General features: G+C 39.8%; 1 protein-coding gene across 2 annotated transcripts; it reads left to right on the top strand.

Annotated features, from left to right (window-relative positions):
- The first annotated feature begins 836 nt into the window (after window positions 1–836).
- LOC311283152 (piggyBac transposable element-derived protein 4-like) lies at window positions 837–7,946 on the top strand. Of its 2 annotated transcripts, XM_084397385.1 has the most exons (3): window positions 837–1,331; window positions 5,068–5,145; window positions 5,224–7,946. In XM_084397385.1, the coding sequence occupies exons 1-3, from the start codon at window positions 1,174–1,176 to the stop codon at window positions 6,797–6,799; spliced, it is 1,812 nt and encodes a 603-aa protein (XP_084253511.1). In that variant the 5' UTR covers window positions 837–1,173; the 3' UTR covers window positions 6,800–7,946. The 2 variants fall into 2 exon arrangements, with proteins under 2 accessions (XP_084253511.1, XP_084253512.1); XM_084397386.1 differs by lacking the exons at window positions 5,068–5,145; window positions 5,224–7,946 and adding an exon at window positions 2,555–3,980.
- The last annotated feature ends 14,289 nt before the right edge of the window (window positions 7,947–22,235 follow it).

Here is a 22,235-nt window from a genome sequence, read left to right as displayed (position 1 = left end):
CATAAACACATTCAGAGACTTCTTCAATTCAGTCAGCTGACCGTACAGCTGTTACTTTTTGCTAAATAAAAATAATCGTTTCTGTACATTTCTGTCACTTATAAAACAACTTTTTTATGACTCCAAACTGAGGTTGATGTCCAAGGGTCTTGTTTAGTTCGTATGTCATTGGGTATCATTTCTCCAGGAATTCTGTTGCTGCTTTTAAAATGAGGCCAAACTAATGAAAATATGGCAAACAGAATGGGAAAAGGGAAATGAAGACAGACATTATTTTTCTATTCAGTCAACAGTGAATCATTCCATAAATACAGGTTTAGGGATGAGGTGTGCATTGAATTATGGGCTGGCAATGGTTGGAAAACATTCAGATGGCAAATGCATATGTGGAGAAGTAGAAACATGCTCTAATGCAGTGGTTCTCAACCCTGCCCCTGAAGGACCCCCAACACTGCACGTTTTCTTTGTCTCCCTTATCAAACACGCCTGATTCAACTCATTAGCTCATTATCACATGGGTTAATGAGCTGATGAGTTGAATCAGGTGTGTTTGATTAGGGAGACAAATAAAATGTGCAGTGTTGGGGGTCCTTCAGGGGCAGGGTTGAGAACCACTGCTCTAATGGACTGTTTATATCATCGTACAGAAATACATCTCATGTAGTCAGAACTGTTGTTTAGTTGTTTATTAAAATCATTACTCTTTACTAAGGACTATGAGACAACAAGATTTGTCATCAACTTTTTGCACTGGTCTGGACTGTATATAAGGATATAATCTGTTAAATCTATTAATTCTTCAAATGAACTGAGGAGGGCAGCAATACGCCATTGTAGCGTCTAGTCTGCTGCAAATATCAAAAGAAGAAGAAGATCCACCGTGAGCTGAAGATTAACATTCCCGAACCAGTTAAATCTGTCCTCAAAGAAGGTGCTCACCAAGACGGCCAACGAAAGAGGGAAGAAACATCTACAATCCAGAAATAAAGAAAGTTAAGCCAAATTACAAAGTTGAAGGGGGTTTTCCTGTTCCCGTTTAGCGCCGGTCTGGCCACGCCCACCGACAGAGCGCGTCTTTTCACATGGTAATGACCTGAATGTGGGAAACGCCCCCGATCAACAGGATAAAACTGGCGGCAAACTTTTGTTTGGCTTTATTGACTTTTCCTGAAGATGGCACGTCACGCACACGAGGAAGCTCTTCGGATGATCATAGATAGTGAGGAAGAATCGACTTGTTCCTCAGAGTCAGAAGATGATGAAGACGTTGATGATGAAGGCCTGCATTTTGAGGATCAGTTTGAGCCAGCGCTGGACACATCTTCTGAAGAGTAAGCCGTTTATTCTTATTTTAGTTATTAGAGTCGCATATAACTGATTCAAACCAATATGGCCAGATGATATCTACCAGTTTGTGATATGAGTAAAATGTTTTGTCCTGTGGACTTTTAGAAGATCTAAATGTCTTACGAAACAAGTGTATACATGTTATACTCTAATGTGGAGAGAGAGATTGAGAGCGAGATAGACATTTAGCAACAGAGCTTACACCCTGTAACACCCCTTGTTGTAAAATTACAACGTTACATTTAACCATCCTTAAAAACAATCTGTTATTTATTTTTTTATTTTTACCACATTTACATAGTCATTGGGTCCTATTGTTCAGTCTCACAATGCTTTTGGATCATACATTTGTTTATAAGTCCCGCCTTATGGCCATGAACTCACACAACACCTCAAGGCTTCCTTTGAACAACATCTCATTGTTTCAATAGACTGGATTCATCAGATTCAAGTAAGTAAAATGTCTTTTATATTTTTTTTGGTTGTTATTGTAATGTCTAGAGCATGTACATATGTAGTTATTGTGTAATAAATTCATAAAATTGAATTTAGAGCTTATATACTTGTTGCAATTATACAACACTGGGTGAGTATGGTAGTCAAAATAGCAGGCTTGTTGCAGTGGGCTCAAACAGGTTGTATTCCCTCCACTACACCACTGCCTAAAAGAGTATTTTCTTATACATGGACAGTATACCTGTACATTCTACTTTTTTGTTGTGTTCTGGGCACATTTGACTGATTTAAAAGTTGTATCTCTGAAAATGTAGTTCATTTGATCAGACTGACCTAAAATTCCAGTGGATATCAACAGACAATTTAGTTCTGGGAAAGGTGAAAATGTTCATGAATGTGGGGTGTGAATGTAAGTGGGGGTATGCATGTTTTCCTTTTAGTATGATAATTAGAGAGCATAACAAGCAGTATTGTTATGTCAAGGAAGTATTGTTTGACTAAATGGCTGGTGATTGGGATGAATGTTCCATTTAGCATGATAAGTAGACAGCATAGGCTATGCCATTTACATTTAGGGCATTTAGCAGACAGCAACAGGTTAGAAAGAAACTTACAATAAACAGACAGTATTGTCTGCCTGGAAAACATTTCTACCCTGAGCACTTGGTCCACAAACCTATTACTTCAGGTTATGTACTACAATATAAAAAGCATATTTATACATGTTAATTAATTGTTGTTTTATTTTCAGAATGCCACCAGCAAGGAGTGAGCCGCGATACAGTGTGCAGGATGTGATTGAATCCATCCAAAACGGTGACAGTGAATTTGAGATGGACCTCAATGACACGGATGAGAATGACGAAGACTCAGATGAAGATGTCTGTCAACAAGTGGACAAAGAAAACCAACCACCCATGGACATTCCAGCTGATAATTACGTGGACATTGAGCCAAAAACAAACAAACACACCATGCCCCGTGACAGGTATCGCTGGCTGAAAAAAGATTTCATCAGTCCCAACACTGATTTTTCTGGTATGGATATCACAGGAGATGACATTTCCCTCCACACACCACGGGAATACTTCCAGAAGTTTGTGTCCGAAGACATGATTGAGGCTCTGACACAAAACACAAATGAGTACAGCTTTCAGACACATGGAACATCTTTAAACACCACTGTAAAGGAAATTGAAAAAATGTTTGGCATGTACCTGAAGATGGGCCTAGTACAAATGGCTGGAACCCGTATGTATTGGGAGACAGAGACACGGTACTCCCCTGTTGCTGATGTGATGCCACGCAACAGATTCCAATCCCTGTTGACATCATTACACTTTGTAAACAACCTGACAGTATCTGAGACAGAAAAGAAAGACAAACTATGGAAACTCAGACCATGGCTTGACTCATTCAGAGAGAAATGCCTGCAGGTGGTACCAGTCACACTTGTGTCATCGTTTGCTGGACCTGAACCTGTGCAGAAGATTCAACGCTGGGACAAAGTCAACAGAGCCTACATTGAAGTTGAGAGGCCTTACATTGTTGGTGCCTACAACAAGTACATGGGAGGTGTGGATTTGTTGGACTCGTTTACAGCCAAATATAAGTTCCCCATCAAATCCCGTCGCTGGTACATGTACATCTTTTGGCACACCATCATCCTCGCTGTGGTCAATGCCTGGCTCCTCTACAAGCGGGACTGCAAAGCTCTCAAGATGTCTAACAAAGAGACAATGAACAGGAGACAGTTTCAGGCACAGCTAGCATCCTCTCTCATCCTAGTCAACACAACACCTCAAACTCCAAAGAGAGGACGACCATCTCCAGGCAAAGGGAGCCCAGAAACACAGACAGTGACATCAAGTAGCCCTCTGAATACTCAGAAGAGACTGTCCAAGAGATGTGCACTCCTTCCATTGGATGTACGCAAGGACCTAGTTGCACATTTCCCAAAGAAGACAGGGAGAGGACGCTGCAGACACTGCAATAAAGGATACACCAACACACAATGCAGCAAGTGTGATGTTCGCCTTTGCTTTTCAGAGGACAAGAACTGTTTTTGGGACTTTCACAACCAATGAAAGTCAGTCATGAAAAGAAAAAAGGGAATGAAGAAGTTGCTAGAAAAAGCTAGAGATTTATCTGTTTAATATTTTATTTTTAATAAATGACTTCATAAAAAATATGACTAATGTGTGATTATTATTCATGTTATGTATGTATACATTATTTATGGGGCCAAGTAAGCAATCAAACCTGCAAATGAACCTTTAGTTGTTCTGAATTGTTGTTCAGACAATCATGCTCCCAACTAAGCCCAATGTTGCAATATTACAACGTTTCTCTAAAAACATACATAAACATTTTTTTTTTTTGTAAAACTTTTTAATTTCTGCATCAAAGGCCTCCTACAACAACATCTGAAAGGTAAAAAAAAATTTTTTTTAGGTTTTTCTATGTTTGGGTCTTACAGGGTTAACTGTGTTCTCCAACATCTGCCAAGGTGTAATTGTTTTGAATGTGAATAACAGAAGCGTGTCAATGCCCCATCAACAGCCATAAAGTGCGCGACTGTATATCCATTAATTATCAATGGACCCTTTTCACAGACTGTGATGACTAGTTTTAATGGTGATCAGCATCGTAAATCATGCAGTGTTTATTATTATTATTATTATTATTATTATTATTATTATTATTATTATTTAAATGTTTGCACATTTATAACTAGCCTATACATGGAAATATATCACCGTTGCATCAAATTACAAAAAAATTAGGGTGTTTCTAATACTGTGGCTGTGTGAGTGACAGTGAGATTAACATCTTTCTCTCTTCTCGACTGCTGTCATTAATCTCTCTCTCTCTCTCTCTCTCTCTCTCTCTCTCTCTCTCTCTCTCTCTATATATATATATATATATATATATATATATATATATATATATATATATATATATACACACACACACACACACTCTTATATATATATATTTTTTTTTTACTCTTTTTGAAAGTTGTGAAAACACTATTGTGAAGTTTTTCTATTGTTATTTGAGCAAATTAAAACAAAATATATATGCAATATAGTCTCTCATTCACCACATTAGAATTTTACCCAACTTGGATGATTTTTTTTCTTCTGAGAAACCCGGAAATGTGAAGAGGGTCTATCACTTCTGCGTGCACTGGTTTGCCACCTTGGACAACATAAGCTAATGGTTTACTAATATTTGTGCTTGTACCTTTTCTTTTCTTAGGAATGTGGTTCCTTCACGTGGACCTCACACAGGACACAAACATCGTTCAGTTTTCAACGCGGTTGTGAATCTTAATGTGTAAGTGCACGTTTACCCCTTCATTTTACAAGTGACGTATTTTGTCAACGTGCTCACTTTTGTTTTCTCCCCCCACAGATGTGAGAATGACAGTGACCAGATTCCAGTTTTAAAAAGAGCCAAGACTCTGTCATGGAGGGAAGAGACTGATGTCGATGTGGCTCCAAAGTCTCTGAGATTCCTGCCGGCTCGGGAACCTGGGCCGCAGTCGAGTCTTGCTGACTCGCACTCTCCTATGAGTCTTTTCAAACTGTTTTTCTCAGAGAGCGCCGTGTCAAATCTGTGCCACAACACAAACGCTCAGGCTGCCAGGGCACTCGCAAAGGGTCGCAAATACAGTTGGACAGATGTCAGTGTTGGCGAGCTGTACCGCTACATTGGACTCGTTTTCTACATGGCCTCGGTGAAGATGAGCTCCATCGCTGACTACTGGCGGCAGGACAGTCTCTTCTCTGTGCCCTTTCCCGCCACAGTCATGTCTAGGGACCGATACCGCACCATTTCATGGAATTTGCACATGAGCCACCCAGAGGCAGACCAGGAAAATGACAAAAAGAGGGGAACAGCTGAACATGACCAGCTCTTCAGGGTCAGACCCCTCATGGACACCATCCGTCTTGCGTGCAAAACCTTTTATCATCCCAGAAGAAATTTAGCTGTGAAGGAAAGACTGGTGGCATGCAGAGCAAATGCAGGAATGAGAAGATTCATGAAAGCCGAGCCAGCAAAGCTGGGCTTCAAGTTTTTTGTCCTGGCGGACTCGTCGAATGGCTATACTGTGGACCTCTCTGTGTACACGGGCAAGAACATCTTTCCCACAGGCCGTGGGCTTTCTTATGATGCTGTGATGTCTCTTCTGGACAAGAAAGTTTTGGGCTCTGGGTATCATGTGTACATGGACGATTTCTATACAAGTCCAAAGCTCTTAACAGACTTGTTTGCTATGAAGTTTGGTGCTTGTGGGACTTACAGAGACTATAGGAAGGACTTCCCGCGGAGCACATCTAATCCATTGACCAAAAAGTCCAGCAGGGGATCCATCCGGTGGATTCGGGATGGGCCACTTGTGTGTGTGAAGTGGATGGACAAACAAGAGGTGTCTGTTTGTTCCACCATCCATGCTGCCTATACAGGAGACCGTGTGCAACGACAAGTGAAAGCACAAGAGACACGGAGGACAAAGTCTCTTCCATGTCCTGCGCCTGTGAGCGCTTACAACCAGCACATGACAAGTGTTGACCCGTCCAACCAGCTGTTGCAGTACTACACTGCACAGCACAACACCATGAAGTGGTACAGAAAAGTCTTTCTACACTTCCTGGACGTTGCTGCCACCAACGCTTTCATATTGCACAAGGAGCTACACGGCAACATGACGCACAAGGCGTTTATGGAAGAGCTTGTTGCAGAGCTCTGTGGTGTGTCTGAGAAAGCAAATCCAGAACAGACCAGTAATGACCATGTGCCGGTTCCAGGAGCTGAGCTGACCTCCAATGTCAGAAGAATTGCCACTGTTGGTCGCCGCATATGTGTGCATTGCAAAGCAGTGCGTGGCAAGAAGCAACAAACACCATGGAAATGCCCGGCATGTGACGTTCATTTGTGTCTTCAGTTGAACAGGAACTGTTTCCAGGAATGGCACAACAATAATTGAGTGTTCAAACCTGGGTGCACAACAATGTGCCTTCAGTTACACACCCTCTATTTTATTTTCATTTGAGGAAACTCTACAGGTTTTTTTTTTTTTTTTGTAAATAAACTACATAAAATCTCCACACAATATATATTATATTATATTATATTATATTATATTATATTATATTATATTATATTATTTTATTTTTTTCCTATTACTAGACCCATTAGGGAAGGGATCAATATTTCATCAGGTGCTGAATTAGTATTTATGACCACTGGCACTGTCTTTCACACTGCTTTTATGAAACAAGAAAATCAAAGCAGCATTATTATTGTAATACAATCTGGCCTGAATACTACTGAAGCTTGTTCCTGCCACAGACTTTGTGAGTTTATATCTCAATTCTGAAAAAGAAAAAAGAAAAAGAAAAAAAGTCTGAATTGTGAGATAAAAAGTCGCAATTGCAAAAAAAAAAAAAAAAAAGTCTGAATTTTTTAGAAGCCCATTCCCGCCACATGTCGAAATTTTTACATATCATGCCAAAATTAGGATATTAAAAAGTCCAAATTATGACTGGCTGCTCATTGATCTGACGCGACCGATAAAGGATAAATTGTGAACGCAGTTCGAACTAATAATGATGTAATTCTTGCCTTATTCGCTTAACGCCATGGAATAGCTCTGAGCAAACACACTCTTGAAAGGATTTTAAGCAAGAACAAGCTTTGGCGCAGAAAGAGCAGAACGGATGTGGCTGCTGTCATTGAGCATTTTCTGATGTGTTATTATGGAAATATGATCCCCAGAACACCGCCACCCTCAGAATATGTAGTAATGCACAATTTAGTCAGAGAACAAATTTTTCTAGCGCTCTGTTTTCTTTTTTCTTTTTTGAGAACCTATGAAATCATAAAGTAATGCCACGTCCACTATGCTCTGTCGGTACATACAGTTACCTGAGGATGGCGCTGTTCTGGGGATCATGTTTACATAACACATCACAATATAGTGTAATGCAAGATTTCATTTGAGAATGAATTGTCTTGTCTTCCACATGCTTGGTTTTGATCATATTTGTAAATATACATTAATTTATGTATTGTATTATGATTTTTGTTTACAGTGCAAAACTATTTTTCAAAACTTTGATACATTTAATAAAGTGACAGCACTAAACATTCTGCTGTAACGGGATTTACTGTCAAAGACCCAGAACCAGATATGATGAATGAAGACCTGGAGTCAGAATTATAATACATTGAAGAAAAGTTTTACTGAAGATAGTTTGCAGTTTCATCAGCAGAAGCCAGCTTCAAAACTCACAAGGAGTTTGTTGGAACGTTTACAGTTACAAAGATCACAGCAATTATACCCTTCAACAATTAAGGTCTAAGCTACGTCCTTGCTTCAGGTTGAATGATTCTCATTGGCTAAGAAATTGATAAACATAGTAATTTTCCACACATATACAGATAGACTGAAGCATATGTCCCATCAATTAGGCAGCTGACACTCGGACCCTGAAGTTAGGCATGTGCCAACATGTCCTGAACAACAACTCAGTCAATCTCCAATAATGCCAGTTGTTCCTTAACCTGTAACCAAGAAGATTAACACACACTGACACACAGCTTTTTCAAGGTTGGAAATGACCAGGCTCTAACTATAAACAGGAGAGTCCTCTCAAAACATCAAGATAATACGTTCTTTCTCTCAAGGAAAGCTACACTAGTCTAAATGGAAAGTAAGGCTTTAACTGAGAAATGGTCTCTTAAAGGGATGGTTCGGAATAAAATCAACCTAGGGTCCTTTGCACCATGACCTCGAGCCAAACACCCCCCAGAAGCCTTTTTTCCATTGGTCGAACATTATTAAAGTTAGAGCTTATTTAGAGATCAGCTGAATGGCTTAGTGCAGGCGCTAATGGATCCAAGATTGTATCCCATAAATTACCCCACTAATAATGCCCAGAATGGTACCAAACTTCTACAGTAGTACAAATAGGTTCTGTACTCATAAAACAAGGCATTGGAAAGTTTGTAAGTACATCAGGAGTTTATTTAAATAACAATTGCCTAATGGATTGTGCTACCGCTAACCCGGACGTCGAGGTCACTTCCGTGATTCGGGAAAAGCCTGTAAAAGGGGTGTTTGGCTCGAAGTCATGGTGCAAAGGACCCTAGGCTGATTTTACTCCGAACCATCCCTTTAAACTAAAGACTTCAATGACCCCTGTGACCATAGTTGTCAGGGTACCCTAGAAAAGCAGATTAATGTATTGACACATGTTGAAGACATTTCTCAAACACAAAACGAGTCTATATTTCATTTCTGGAAGCCGGGCTAAATGAGCAAGCACTGTTACTGCATTCAGATATCAAATACAGACATTAGAGAAAACATGAAAAGAACATTTCAGTAATCGTAATTGGTAAATTGATTAATACCTTGATTATAATCACTCATTAGAAATACATTGAAGCAGCAGTGGATTCCAGAATCCACCTCCTTCACTACCTTCACCTTATTTTACAGATTTTTCCTAAATTATTATAATCGAATACCTTTAATAAAGTGACAGTACTAAAAGTTCTGCAGAGAAACACTGTTATTTTACAGGTTGTTACTATAAAAAAACTTCAATTAAGTGTTAAAGCATGCTCAAGATTGTAAATTAAAAGTTTTTAATTGTTCCAAATTTTCAGATTTATCATGGCAATGTGAACACACAAGGTAAAACACCAATTTATTTTACCCAGAAAAATGCCAATTAGTACACCAAAATAAAACCAACCAAATCATATTTGTATTAATTGAAGCGGTTTACACTGTTTTTCTATCACAAGTGGGTGAAATGTCTTACAAATGTAACTTGATGAGATCATTATATTATAGGATGAAAATTCTGTCATCATTAACTCACCCTCAAGTCTTTTCAACCTGTATAACTGACTTTCTTCTGTGGAACATAGATATTTTCAGAGATGTCTTTGTGATTTTTGGTCCGTACAACCTGGTCCAATGTTGTTTGGTTACCAACATTCTTCAAAATATTTTGTGTTTTACAGAAGAAAGTAAGTTATACAAGTTTGAAAAGTCATGAGGTGGAGTCTGCATGCTTTACCTGTGTTTGCATTTCCTCACACAGAAGGAACAGTATCATTTACAGTATTACACGTTGTTTGTATGAGATAAATACTCACTTTCTCTGAAGATCATGTGGCAGAATATTTTCAATCCCAAAACTTCTGGATTATAAGGAGGGAAACATCCACACACACACACACACACACACACACACACACACACACACACACACACACACACACACACACACAAATGAATATTAATGCATTTCATGAAACAATATTAATTGTCAACTTACTAACAGAGACATGCATGGGCTTGCAAAAATGTTCTCACCAGCTTTATACAAAAACTTCACAGTAGATCCAAATTCATGGTTCACATGGTGTGGGGTTACAAATTTAAGAATCTGTTTAAGATCTGTTGATCCTACATCCTTACATAATATCACATGAAAACTAAGGTGAAATACACTGTATTGGGCATTCAAGGTGAACATGAAGGCATCAATTTACTGATTAGATTCAATATAGTTTCCAGTGAAGGGGTTTTGTCAGTCTTTGATCTTCCTACTGAGTTTGGGTGTTTTTCAGAGTGCGCTCAAAACTTATTTGTTTTCTTTAGCATTTGATAATGCTTTGTAAGTGTGTCATTTGTTTGTATTGTTTTTATGTTTTTGTTTTTATTTTCTCTTTTTATACCTTCTGTACAGCACTTTGGTTCCACTTGTGGTGTTGAAAGTGCTTTATAAATAAAGTTGAGTTGAGTTGAGTTGAGTTGAGAGTCAAACTATGTGTGAATATATAGTTCTTGTGGCCATGTGATGTTTATACAATTGGGGGGTCGCATTATCTTCACAGTCGGGGGTAACTGCCTGTATTGTCTTTAGATGATTTTATTTAGCGGTCATCTGTAAGGCTGTGTGTAAGGTCAGCACCTTTAAGGACTGCCCACTGAATGCCTAAGATATGCCCAACAGCCCGTGTTCTCAATAAAGAATCCTGCTGAAGAAACAACCAAGTCTCCTGGGGCCTCATGTACAAAGACTTGCGTTGAATTCATACTAAAACATTGCATACGGACAAAGCTGTAAATGTGCGTACGCAAAAAAAAAAAAAAAAAAAAAAAAAACAGATGTATGAATCTCTGCGTCCGAAGGATCCCACGCATATTCTCTTTGTACATCCCAAATAACATAAAATTGAGCGCACATGCACGAGCACAACGCCCCACCCAGTCTCCTCCCTTAATTAAATCAATTTAAATATGGTAATGAGTCCACTTTGGCAAAAGAAAGCAGTAAGAAAATGGATAAAGCAAGCGGCAAGAAACTAAACTTTACAGAAAGTGAACTGGAGGTGCTACTATTGGAGGTAGAAACGAGAAAAAATATTTTATTTGGAACTTTGTCCTCCGGAATTAATAACAAAAAGAAAAAATATGAGTGGGAGTTTGGCTGATGCCGTCAATGCGGTATTATATATATTAGATTAGATTAGATTCAACTTTATTGTCATTACACAAGTACAGGTACAAGGCAACGAAATGCAGTTTAGGTCTAACCAGAAGTGCAATAGCAGCAAGTGCAGGATATACAGTGGTTCCATAAGTGCAGAACATGGATATGTACTGCGGAAATTCGCAAACCAATATCCAAAAGCTCAACTTGGGTGTACGATGTTAAGGCACAACTGTTCTGGACGAACAGACCCGAAATGAGCAAGAAAATTACAGAATCTGGAGAGACCGCGAGCCTCGCGATGTACTCGCGCCGCCATCTTGGATCTTTTATATATATATATATATATATATATATTTTATATTAATTAATATTTAATATTTGTATTAATATTATATTATATTATATTTTAAATTATTTTATTTTATTTTATTTTATTTATAGACTAAGGGTTGTATCAATTTGCATATGCTTTTATATGTTCTTACTTAATTGCATAATTGATAGAATATTCCCATAAGGCTCGTGTGACAATAAATGTAAATTATTTTATAAATTGCAAATTAACCCTTTAATGTTCTGCTCAACCATTTGGTAGATCACTTTTTGAGTCGCTATATCTTATTGAGAAATGTGTGGAACTGAACTCAAGCTGATTGGGTCATCTCTACAACTTGGTTGAGGTATGCTATGCTTCAAACATCCACTAGAAGTCACTCTATTTTTTGACAGTAGAACTTTTCACTCATCCTGCTGCTAGCAAGTTTAAAATTGAAAAATCACCTCTGACATGTGGACTATTTTTGGCTGTACTTTCAAAGGTGAGTTAGTTTTGTCAACATTTTATATCATCTAACACGTTACTTAACAGAATTATGTAAATTGATGCAAAACAGAAACATCTTATAATGGTCAAATATTTTTTTAAAAACATGCTTGACCATACGGTTGAGTTGGCACTCCATGGTAAACCTTGGCATGGAATGACAGCTCAACCGCACGGTAACAGTTTGGTGAAGTTATGCTAATTTTATTAAAATGCACTATTTTCCATGGAATAAAAACACTGCTGTTCATGCATTGTTATCAATATGTTACAGTTATAGTGTTATTATACTTAAATGGTTTAATATGTATGATTTTTGTAACAGGCTGACATTTATATGTAATGGTGCATCATTTCCTTATTCCCACCTTGTATTTCTGTGTTTTAGAAGCAAATGATGGATGCTAAATCATTTTATGGTTCAAGGCCATGGAATTTTCTGGCCCTTGTACCTCCTGATGCTGTCAAGACACCCTTCCAGTACTTCAAAAGGCTCTTCACTGATGAGATGATTCAACATATTGCTCATCAAACCAATCTCTACTCTTCACAGGAGTTGGGGGATACAGGCACACACACACACACACACACACACACACACACACACACACACACACAGTCACACACACAGGCATACAGTCACACACACAGTCATACAATCACACACAGGCATGCAGTCACACACACACACACACACACACACACACACACACACACAGTCACACACACACAGTCATACAATCACACACAGTCATACAGTCACACACACAGTCACACAGGCATACAGGCATATAGTCACACACAGGCATACAGTCACACACAGGCATACCGTCACAAACAGGCATACAGTCACACACACAGTTATACAGTCACACACACACACACAGTCATACAATCACACACAGGCATACAGTCACACACAGGCATACAGTCACACACAGGCATACAGTCACACACAGGCATACAGTCACAAACAGGCATACAGTCACACACAGGCATACAGTCACAAACAGGCATACAGTCACACACAGGCATACAGTCACACACAGGCATACAGTCACACACAGGCATACAGTCACACACAGGCATACAGTCACACACAGGCATACAGTCACACACACAGTCATACAATCACACACAGGCATACAGTCACACACAGGCATACAGTCACACACAGGCATACAGTCACACACAGGCATACAGTCACACACACAGTAATACAATCACACACAGGCAATGCTTCCCACAGGCGGTGGTGCGATGGACTTGTAGAACAATTCGTTGTGTAATATTTGCAACTTCACTTCATTGCCTGTAAGAGTCGCCAACGGACAAAAACAATGAGAAATGTACATACGCCAGACATGAAATTGGCGTGGAGGAACAGACATTCTCGCGTTAATTTCACTGTTAGTACATCCGACCGTGAGCGTGAAAGCTGGCGTACGCAAAGTTTTTGTGTGTACGCAAGATTGATACATGAGGCCCCTGGTCGTTTCCTACAATGGCTATTTTTACTATTTTATTTTATTATTACAAATACGATCAAAGAAGCAAAAGGTGGCCTTATGTCTACCCTTACGAAAATCAATCAATCAATCAATCAATTTTATTTATATATAGCACACTTAAAACAACCAAGGTTGACCAAGGTGCTTCACAGGTTAAATACAACAACAGGTCACTACTCACACAATAAAAGTACAACAATAAAACAACAGACTTAACTCGAAGGAAATGCCAAAGAAAAAATATGAGTTTTTAACAATGATTTAATTCAAGAGTTTGGCAGGTTCTGATATGGACTGGCAGGTTGTTCCACAGGTTAGGGGCAGCTACACTAAAGGCTCGATCACCTCTGGTTTTTAGTCTGCTTCTAGGTACATCCAGGAGGAGGAGATTGGCGGATCTCAACGCTCTAGCTGGAATATGAACATGAAGAAGTTCTGTTAAGAAGTATACTTCAAGTTCATTTTAGTGTACTTGTATACTTAAGTAATGGTCAAGTATATTTTAAGTATACTTTATGTAGTAAGTATACTAATATCAATGTGTACTTGTAGTAAACTTGTAAGTGTACTATTTCAATACTACTAGGGACTAAATTAGCCCACTTTTAGTATATAAAAGTATACTTTTAAAGTCCCTGTAAAGTCAAAATTAAGTATGTGTTCTGAGTTTGTCATACCACCGAAAAATGTGTTATTAGCCACCCAGCCCAATTTCAATGATTAAAAAAGCCGCCAAGTAAATAAAATAAGCTGTCAAAATCTCGAAAAAATGAGCAGTAGTCGCAGCTCTCAAACGCTGGGGGCGTGTCCGCTGGCTGCGCTGAAACCACGCCCACTCGCGGGAAATATGACTCGCGCACAGCTCGTGCATGTCGGCGCGACGGGAGGATGAAGGCCGAAGCGGACAGCGGGAGATAGTCGGTTCGGCCCCATTCACCAGTAACAGCGGATTATCAGTGAATTCCAGTTGTCTCCAACGAAAGTAAACTATCCTGATTGTGATGTAGTGTTTAATGCATTTGCTGTGCATAATGCATTTGTGATGTAATTACCTATTGTCTCCACTAGAGGGCCACCTGGGGGTTAAAGGGGGTTATTGGAGTGTGAAGAGGAAGAAGTCTGGCTTGCATGTGCTAGCGGCAGTAGCCGCTTTGTTTGTATGAATAAACGGTCGGTTCTTTCCAGTGACTTTCTGTGTACGTAGTTCATTGGATATACTGCACATGAAGAAACACTACATGGTGTCAGAAGACTCGAGCCTGCGTCTGCCTGAGACACGACGAAGAGAATAAGTGCATCCTGATTGAAGTGAGTCTGCCATAGTGAGAAAATACACATGGATAATTTCAGATTACCACCTCCATTAGTCCTGTCGGGGAATACAGGTGAAAATTGGAGAAGATGGATACAGCGTTTCAACATTTATATGACTGCTTCAGGATCGGACTCAAAAACTGAAAAGGTAAAAATCGCCATTCTCCTTCATGCTTTAGGAGAGGAGGCCTTAGAAGTTTACAATTCACTGTCTGTTGAGCCAGAAGGGGAAAATGAAACAATGCAAGATATAGTAACTGCACTAGAGACGTACTGCTTACCGAGAAAGAATGTTGTTTTTGAAAGGCATCAATTCTGGGTCTACCCCATGCCCGATACGATTACCATCGATAAGTACGTCACAGAACTAAAGCAAAAGGCTAAGGACTGTGAATTTGGCCCAACAGAATCTGACATGATAAGAGATAAGATTGTGTTCAGTGTCGGCGATCAGCGTTTAAAGGAGAGGCTTTTAAGAGAAACGAACTTGACCCTTGAAAAAACTGTGGACATTTGTAGAGCGGCAGAGGCAGCAAAGACACAGATCCAAGCAATGGGAGAGCAGAGTAAAACTGTTCATGCCATTAAAAATAGGATAAAAGATGTAAAACAGAACATAAAGAGATATGAAAGGCCATTATCTCAACAATACAAATCAAATTCTTTTATCTGCAAAAAGTGTGGAAAGTCTCACCCTCTAAGACAGTGTCCAGCTTTTGGTGCAACATGTCATACCTGTGGAAAACGTAATCACTTTGCCTCAGTGTGCAGGTCTGAACAAAAAGACAAGAAGCCTAAATATGATAGAAATGTCACTGTTGATTCATTATTCATCGGATCAGTTGAACTGAAACAAGCCTACAGCTCTGTACAGAAAGCATGGTATACCGATGTAAATATTGGAGATGTGACTGTGAAGTTCAAACTGGACTCTGGGGCCGAAGCCAATATTATACCATTGGATATTTATCAATTACTTGACAAAACAGTGGTCTTGCAACCGACTTCAACCATGCTGGTGGCATATGGTGGAGCTAAGTTAAAACCAGAAGGTGTGGTCAATCTTCAGTGTAACACTCCTAAAGTACAAGTTTGCTTACCCTTTTACATCACCAGATATTCGTCCATTTCAATACTTGGTAAAGAAGCATGTGAACGGATGCAACTGCTGAAAAGAGTTGAGACTGTTGTAGTCAAGCATTCTACCTCCAAAGAGGAATTGATAGCACAACATCCAACAGCTTTTGAAGGGCTCGGTCAGTTTCCACGTGAACATCATATACATGTTGATCCGAAAGCAATCCCGGTCATACATGGCTGCAGGAAAATTCCCTTAGCAGTGCTGGGCAAACTGAAGGACACACTGGAGCAGCTGTTGCAAGCAGACGTTATAGTGCCAGTCACCCAGCCAACTTCATGGGTTAACAGCCTGGTTGTCACCGAAAAAAAGAATGGGTCATTACGAGTGTGCCTGGATCCTCGGGATCTAAATAAAGCCGTTCTTCGTCAACACTTCTCTATTCCGACTACTGAAGATGTCTTGTGTAAGCTTGCTGGAAAGAAAATTTTCTCTATTTTTGATGAAAAGGATGGCTACTGGCAAGTCAAACTTGACATGGAATCCTCCCTGCTATGCACATTCAACACGCCATGGGGGAGATACAGATTTAAACGTCTACCGTTTGGTGTCAAATCTGCTAGTGAGGTCTTCCAGCAGTACAACAATGAAGTGTTCGGAGACATTGACGGTGTACACATTGTAGCGGATGATATGATTGTTGCAGCTGCCACAGAACAAGAACATGATGTCATAGTTGCTAAAATTATGGAGAGAGCAAAAGAACACAATGTGAAGTTCAACCCTGACAAGATCCAGTTCAAGGTGAACAAGGTACATTACATGGGCCATGTGATTACTCCACAGGGTGTGAAGGCGGATGACGGCAAAATACAGGCAGTAGTGAGCATGCCAGCACCCACTGACAAACAAGCACTGCAGCGGGTCTTGGGTATGATAAGATACCTTGCGCCATTTATTCCAGGTGAGGCATCACTCACAGCTCCTCTCAGACAGCTGTTGAGAAAAGACATTGCATTCCAGTGGCAACCAGAACATGATGAGGCACTGTCTGCACTTAAAACAGCACTGACCAACTCACCAGTTCTTAGGTATTATGACTCCAACACAGCACTCACTATACAAACAGACGCATCCAAAGATGGCTTAGGATCATGTCTGCTGCAGGAGGGGCAACCAATAGCATATGCATCCAGGGCTTTATCGGATGCAGAAAAGAATTACGCCCAAATTGAAAAAGAGCTATTGGCGATTGTTTTTTCGGCCAAAAAGTTCCATCAGTATGTGTACGGGCGCAGTGTGAATGTCCAATCGGATCATAAGCCATTGGAGGCTATCTTCAAAAAGCCATTGAGCAAAGCACCGGCGAGACTCCAACGTATGCTCTTACAGCTACAGAAATATGATCTGATTGTCCAATATAAGCCTGGTAAAGACATGTTGATTGCTGATACACTGTCACGTGCTGTCGTTGAAGGCCAACACACAGGTACAGATGATCTCAGTGATGAGAGAGTTTATTATTCACTTCAGGCTACAGAGGCTCTCAGTGAAGAAATGCTGAAACAGCTTATAGATGCTACTGCAGGAGACAGTACACTCCAGTTGCTTGAGAAAATGCAAAAAACAGGATGGCCGACACATAGAAAGAAACTCAACCCCTCACTTCATCAGTTCTGGCCTATTAGACACACTGTGGCTGTGCAGGATGGCATAATGTTGGTATCAGGGAGAATCTTGATTCCTGAGTCAATGAGAACAGAGATGATGCGGAAATTACATATCTCACACCAAGGAATGCAGCGCACAAAAGCACATGCCAGAAAATTTCTGTATTGGCCTGGAATGACAAAACACATAGAACAGATGGTTGAAAGGTGTTCAACATGCCAACAGTTCCAGCCCAGGAACCAGAAAGAGCCACTCATCTCTCATGAAATTCCAGAGCTCCCCTGGTTAAAAGTAGCTGCCGACATCTTTGAAATCGGAGGTCAGTCATATCTATTGATTGTCGATTACATGTCAAAGTATCCAGAGGTGATGAATATCAAAGACAAGACAGCGCGCTCAGTGATTGAAAAGATGAAAGCAGTGTATGCAAGGCATGGCATTCCCAAAGAACTAGTGTGCGATCATGTGCCCTTCGCTAGCTATGAAATGAAGACTTTTGCTGCAGAGTGGGGGATTAAGTTGACACACTCTAGTCCAGCCTATCCTCAATCAAACGGCCTGGCGGAAAGGACAATCAAAACTGTTAAATATGTCCTGAAAAAAGCAGAATTATCAGGGGTGGATCATCATCTTGCTCTTCTCTCGCTGAGAAATACGCCTATCACTGGTACGTTCTACTCACCAGCTCAGTTACTGATGGGAAGAGTTCTGAGGAGCATCTTACCAGTGTCCAGTGAAGTTCTGCGACCGGTCACTCCTAAAGGTGTTCATCAGGCGCTCCAATATCTGCAAAAGAAGCAAGCGTGTCATTATAATGTGGGAGCAAAAGTCCTGCCAGAACTACGTGCTGGAAATACTGTGCACATGGAGACGGATAAGGGGTGGCAACGAGGTCTCATTGTTTCAAAACGTGATGAGCCAAGATCGTATGATGTCATCAATGAAGCAGGACGACAGTTCCGTCGCAACAGGCGCCATCTGAGGAAAACAAATCACAAACACACAGAAACATTTGAAGTAGCGGATGAGACCCATGACAATGCACACTCTCACGTCCCAGAGGCACATGAAGAGAAGGATCGGTCTGTACAGTATGTGCCAGAGCAATCTTCTCATAATAGCAGTCCCACAACCACTAGGAGTGGTCGAGTTGTGAAACTTCCGGTGAGGTTTCAGGACTATTGTATGAACTAGCTTTGAACTGCTTAATGGACTGCTTAATGTTCATATATCTTGTTTATAGTTTATTCTAGTTTGTGTTGTTTGCTGTGAAAAAGGGGGATGTGATGTAGTGTTTAATGCATTTGCTGTGCATAATGCATTTGTGATGTAATTACCTATTGTCTCCACTAGAGGGCCACCTGGGGGTTAAAGGGGGTTATTGGAGTGTGAAGAGGAAGAAGTCTGGCTTGCATGTGCTAGCGGCAGTAGCCGCTTTGTTTGTATGAATAAACGGTCGGTTCTTTCCAGTGACTTTCTGTGTACGTAGTTCATTGGATATACTGCACATGAAGAAACACTACACTGATCTCTACAGAGGCGGGTGTGGTGGTGATCATCAGCTCTCCATCAAGGTAACGTTAGCTCTTCACAAGATAAATCCACCTCTTCTTGATATGATCATTTTTCGGAAATTTAAATAAGGACACCGATCTGTTTTCTAAGTGATTGCATCCAGGGAATACGCATTTACATGACGAAGGCATAGCCAGAGCCGTGGGCATAGTAGCTAGCAAACTGTAGGCTGTCTGTCTGATAGTAACTCGCGATTGAGCGATAGGCTTAGTGACTCCGTGCGTCATCAAGTAGGGGCCCAATCAAGCTCAGGGGGTCGCAGTGCGTCATCGAGCCCCCGTTTTAGCCCCGCCCAAAAAATCCGGCTCACAGCAAGGGTGAAAAACTGTTAAACGGTCTAACTCCACAATTTAGTACTTCACAGTTCTCAGTCTTTGTAACATGTTTTAGCAATACATTTCTAGCACTTATAATGTGTTTAGAATTTTTTTGTAGAATTGCCTTTACAGGGACTTTAAGTGTACTATAAGTGTAACAGGGGTAAACTTTAAGTACACAACTAGATTTCTCATTTGTAATGCATCTGTACTACAAGTGAATTTATAAGTATACTAGTAGTTTACTATTTTAATACAAGTAGTATATTTTTTTTCATTTATGAAAGTACACACTGAAGTGTACTCTCAGTAAACTACTAGTTTAGTAGTTTATACTGCAAGTATACTTTTCTTTAAGAGAACATAACATTATACTTTATAGTTTACTATTTATATATTATTTTCACAGTTAAAGGTATTTTTCAAGTATAAAAAATAATATTTACATTTGAACATATTATATACACCTGAAGACTATTACTATGTTCAAATGTAGATATTATTTTATTATTTTAACTGTACTTTAATTTTAAAACATTTTATTAGCTTCATGCATCCTTTTTAATCAACACTTAAATTTCGGTAAGTTTCATAAAGAAAGGCAACATTTTAAACAAAAACGTCAATAAAATCACATTTTTGTCAAAGACTACGCCGTGATCAGATTCAGAACGATGATCGAGTCCAACAAACCCAAAGCTTCACAGTCGTTTTCTCTTCATGGGTTACACTTGATTTCATTTGGTAACATTAAGCAGTTTTGATTACATGTTGTTTAAAGGTATAGTGGAGGATTTTCTTTTTCCGGGTGGATCATCAAGACTATTGGTCCTCCTAGTTGTCAATCATTCTGGTGATATGTTTACGTAAGGGCGTGCTCGTATGTGCTCGTCCCTAGGTAGTTTTCACTTTCTGCACATGCGCACTTTCAGGTGTATATGTATGGTGAGCCGTTTGTATACTGTCTATGGTAGTGAGCTACGGTTTCAGCCATTCATTGAAGCTCGCCGTTCTCACCAGGTTTTTTCAAAATGTCTGAGGGTTGCAAGAGAAAAAGTGTCTACGAATTGTATGACAAGAAGAGAAAGCCCTCTGAAGAAAGAAACAAGACCAGAGTGTTTTTGGGAGAATATTTCACACGCTGGCATGTGCTAAAAGCACAGGTTGGGCTTCCCACTGATGCCTCAGTCGCAAAGTTTGGCATGCTATTTGGAGAAATCCATCTAAAATCACTGCTAGTAAAAGTTAATGTAAGCTATGATTAGCGATGCTAGCCCTGGCACAAGTCATGCACCGACAGCAAGTTGCAAACAGAGCGTGCACGAGGAGAACTAGGCTCGTGCATGCTCTCTCGTGCACACGTTTAATAGGCGTTCCCTCTCGGGAGCAGGTATAGTGTTGCGCATGTGCATTTTTTATAAAAGTGAAGAGGGCGGTTCTTTTCTAAAATTTGGGGAAATCCTCCACTATACCCTTAATGTTTGATGATCACGTTATTTTACATGTGAGTGAGCAATCTTTTATCACTAGTTTCAGCTTTTTCTTCTCCTGTGTTTTGATCCGGAGATTCTGTATTAGAAGTTGTGTCATAGCCCAAGTAGCAGTGCTTTGCCTTCTGAGAATATACCAAGGAATATACCTTTGATACCAATCTTTCATTTGAAAGTCACGTGTCTAGTATCTGTAAAAATATATTTTTCCATCTTAAAAATATATCTAAATTACGCCATATTCTCTCATTGACAATTAGTTCATGTGTTCATGACATCAAGGCTAGATTATTGTAATGCTCTACTGGGTGGTTGCCCTGCACGCTTAATAAACAAACTACAGCTGGTCCAAAACGCAGCAGCTCGAGTTCTTACCAGAACCAGGAAGTATGACCATATTAGCCCGATTCTGTCAACACTGCATTGGCTGCCTATTAAACATCGCATCAATTTAAAAATATTGCTGATTACTTACAAAGCACTAAATGGTTTAGGTTTATACTTGAGCGAGCTCTTAACGCATTATAGTTCTTCACGTCTATTGTGATCTCAAAATTCCGGCCAGTTGATAATACCTATAATATCAAAATCGACTGCTGGATCCTTTTCCTATTTAGCACCAAAATTCTGTGTCGTCTTAGCGGCCTGTAATTTAATAACAAATGATCGTTGCAAAGGAAACGAAAGAACCGCTATAAAGCCAAAACAATCTCTGTTACCATAAATTATACGTTTATCTCTGTAAAGCTGCTTTGAAACAATCTACATTGTTAAAAGCGCTATATAAATGAGGATGACTTGACTTGACTTGAATATAGTTCCTAGTATGTATACGGTTAGAAGATGGCTGTGTCTCATGTGACCTTGTTATTTGTATACGCTGTGACTATACAAATCACAACATGTAAATAGGAAACTGTTGGCTTTATTTTGTCACTTATTGGGAGGCTAGATGGACCTCCAGTATTTGTGCTAAGCTAGGCTAGCGGTGGGTGCGTTAGACAGAGTTACAGCACGCACGGAAATGAAAAGGGTATTTATGGACTTATCTAACTCTGGGGGATATGGTGAATAAGCTAAAGTCCCAAAAAGTCGGTGTGTTCCTTTAAGAATCGTACCACTA

The sequence above is a fragment of the Rutilus rutilus genome (genome assembly GCF_951802725.1).
Source record: "Rutilus rutilus genome assembly, chromosome: 23".
Taxonomy (NCBI): Eukaryota; Metazoa; Chordata; class Actinopteri; order Cypriniformes; family Leuciscidae; genus Rutilus; species Rutilus rutilus.
Note: the sequence above shows the minus strand (reverse complement) of the source record. Positions and strands in the feature narration are given on the sequence as shown.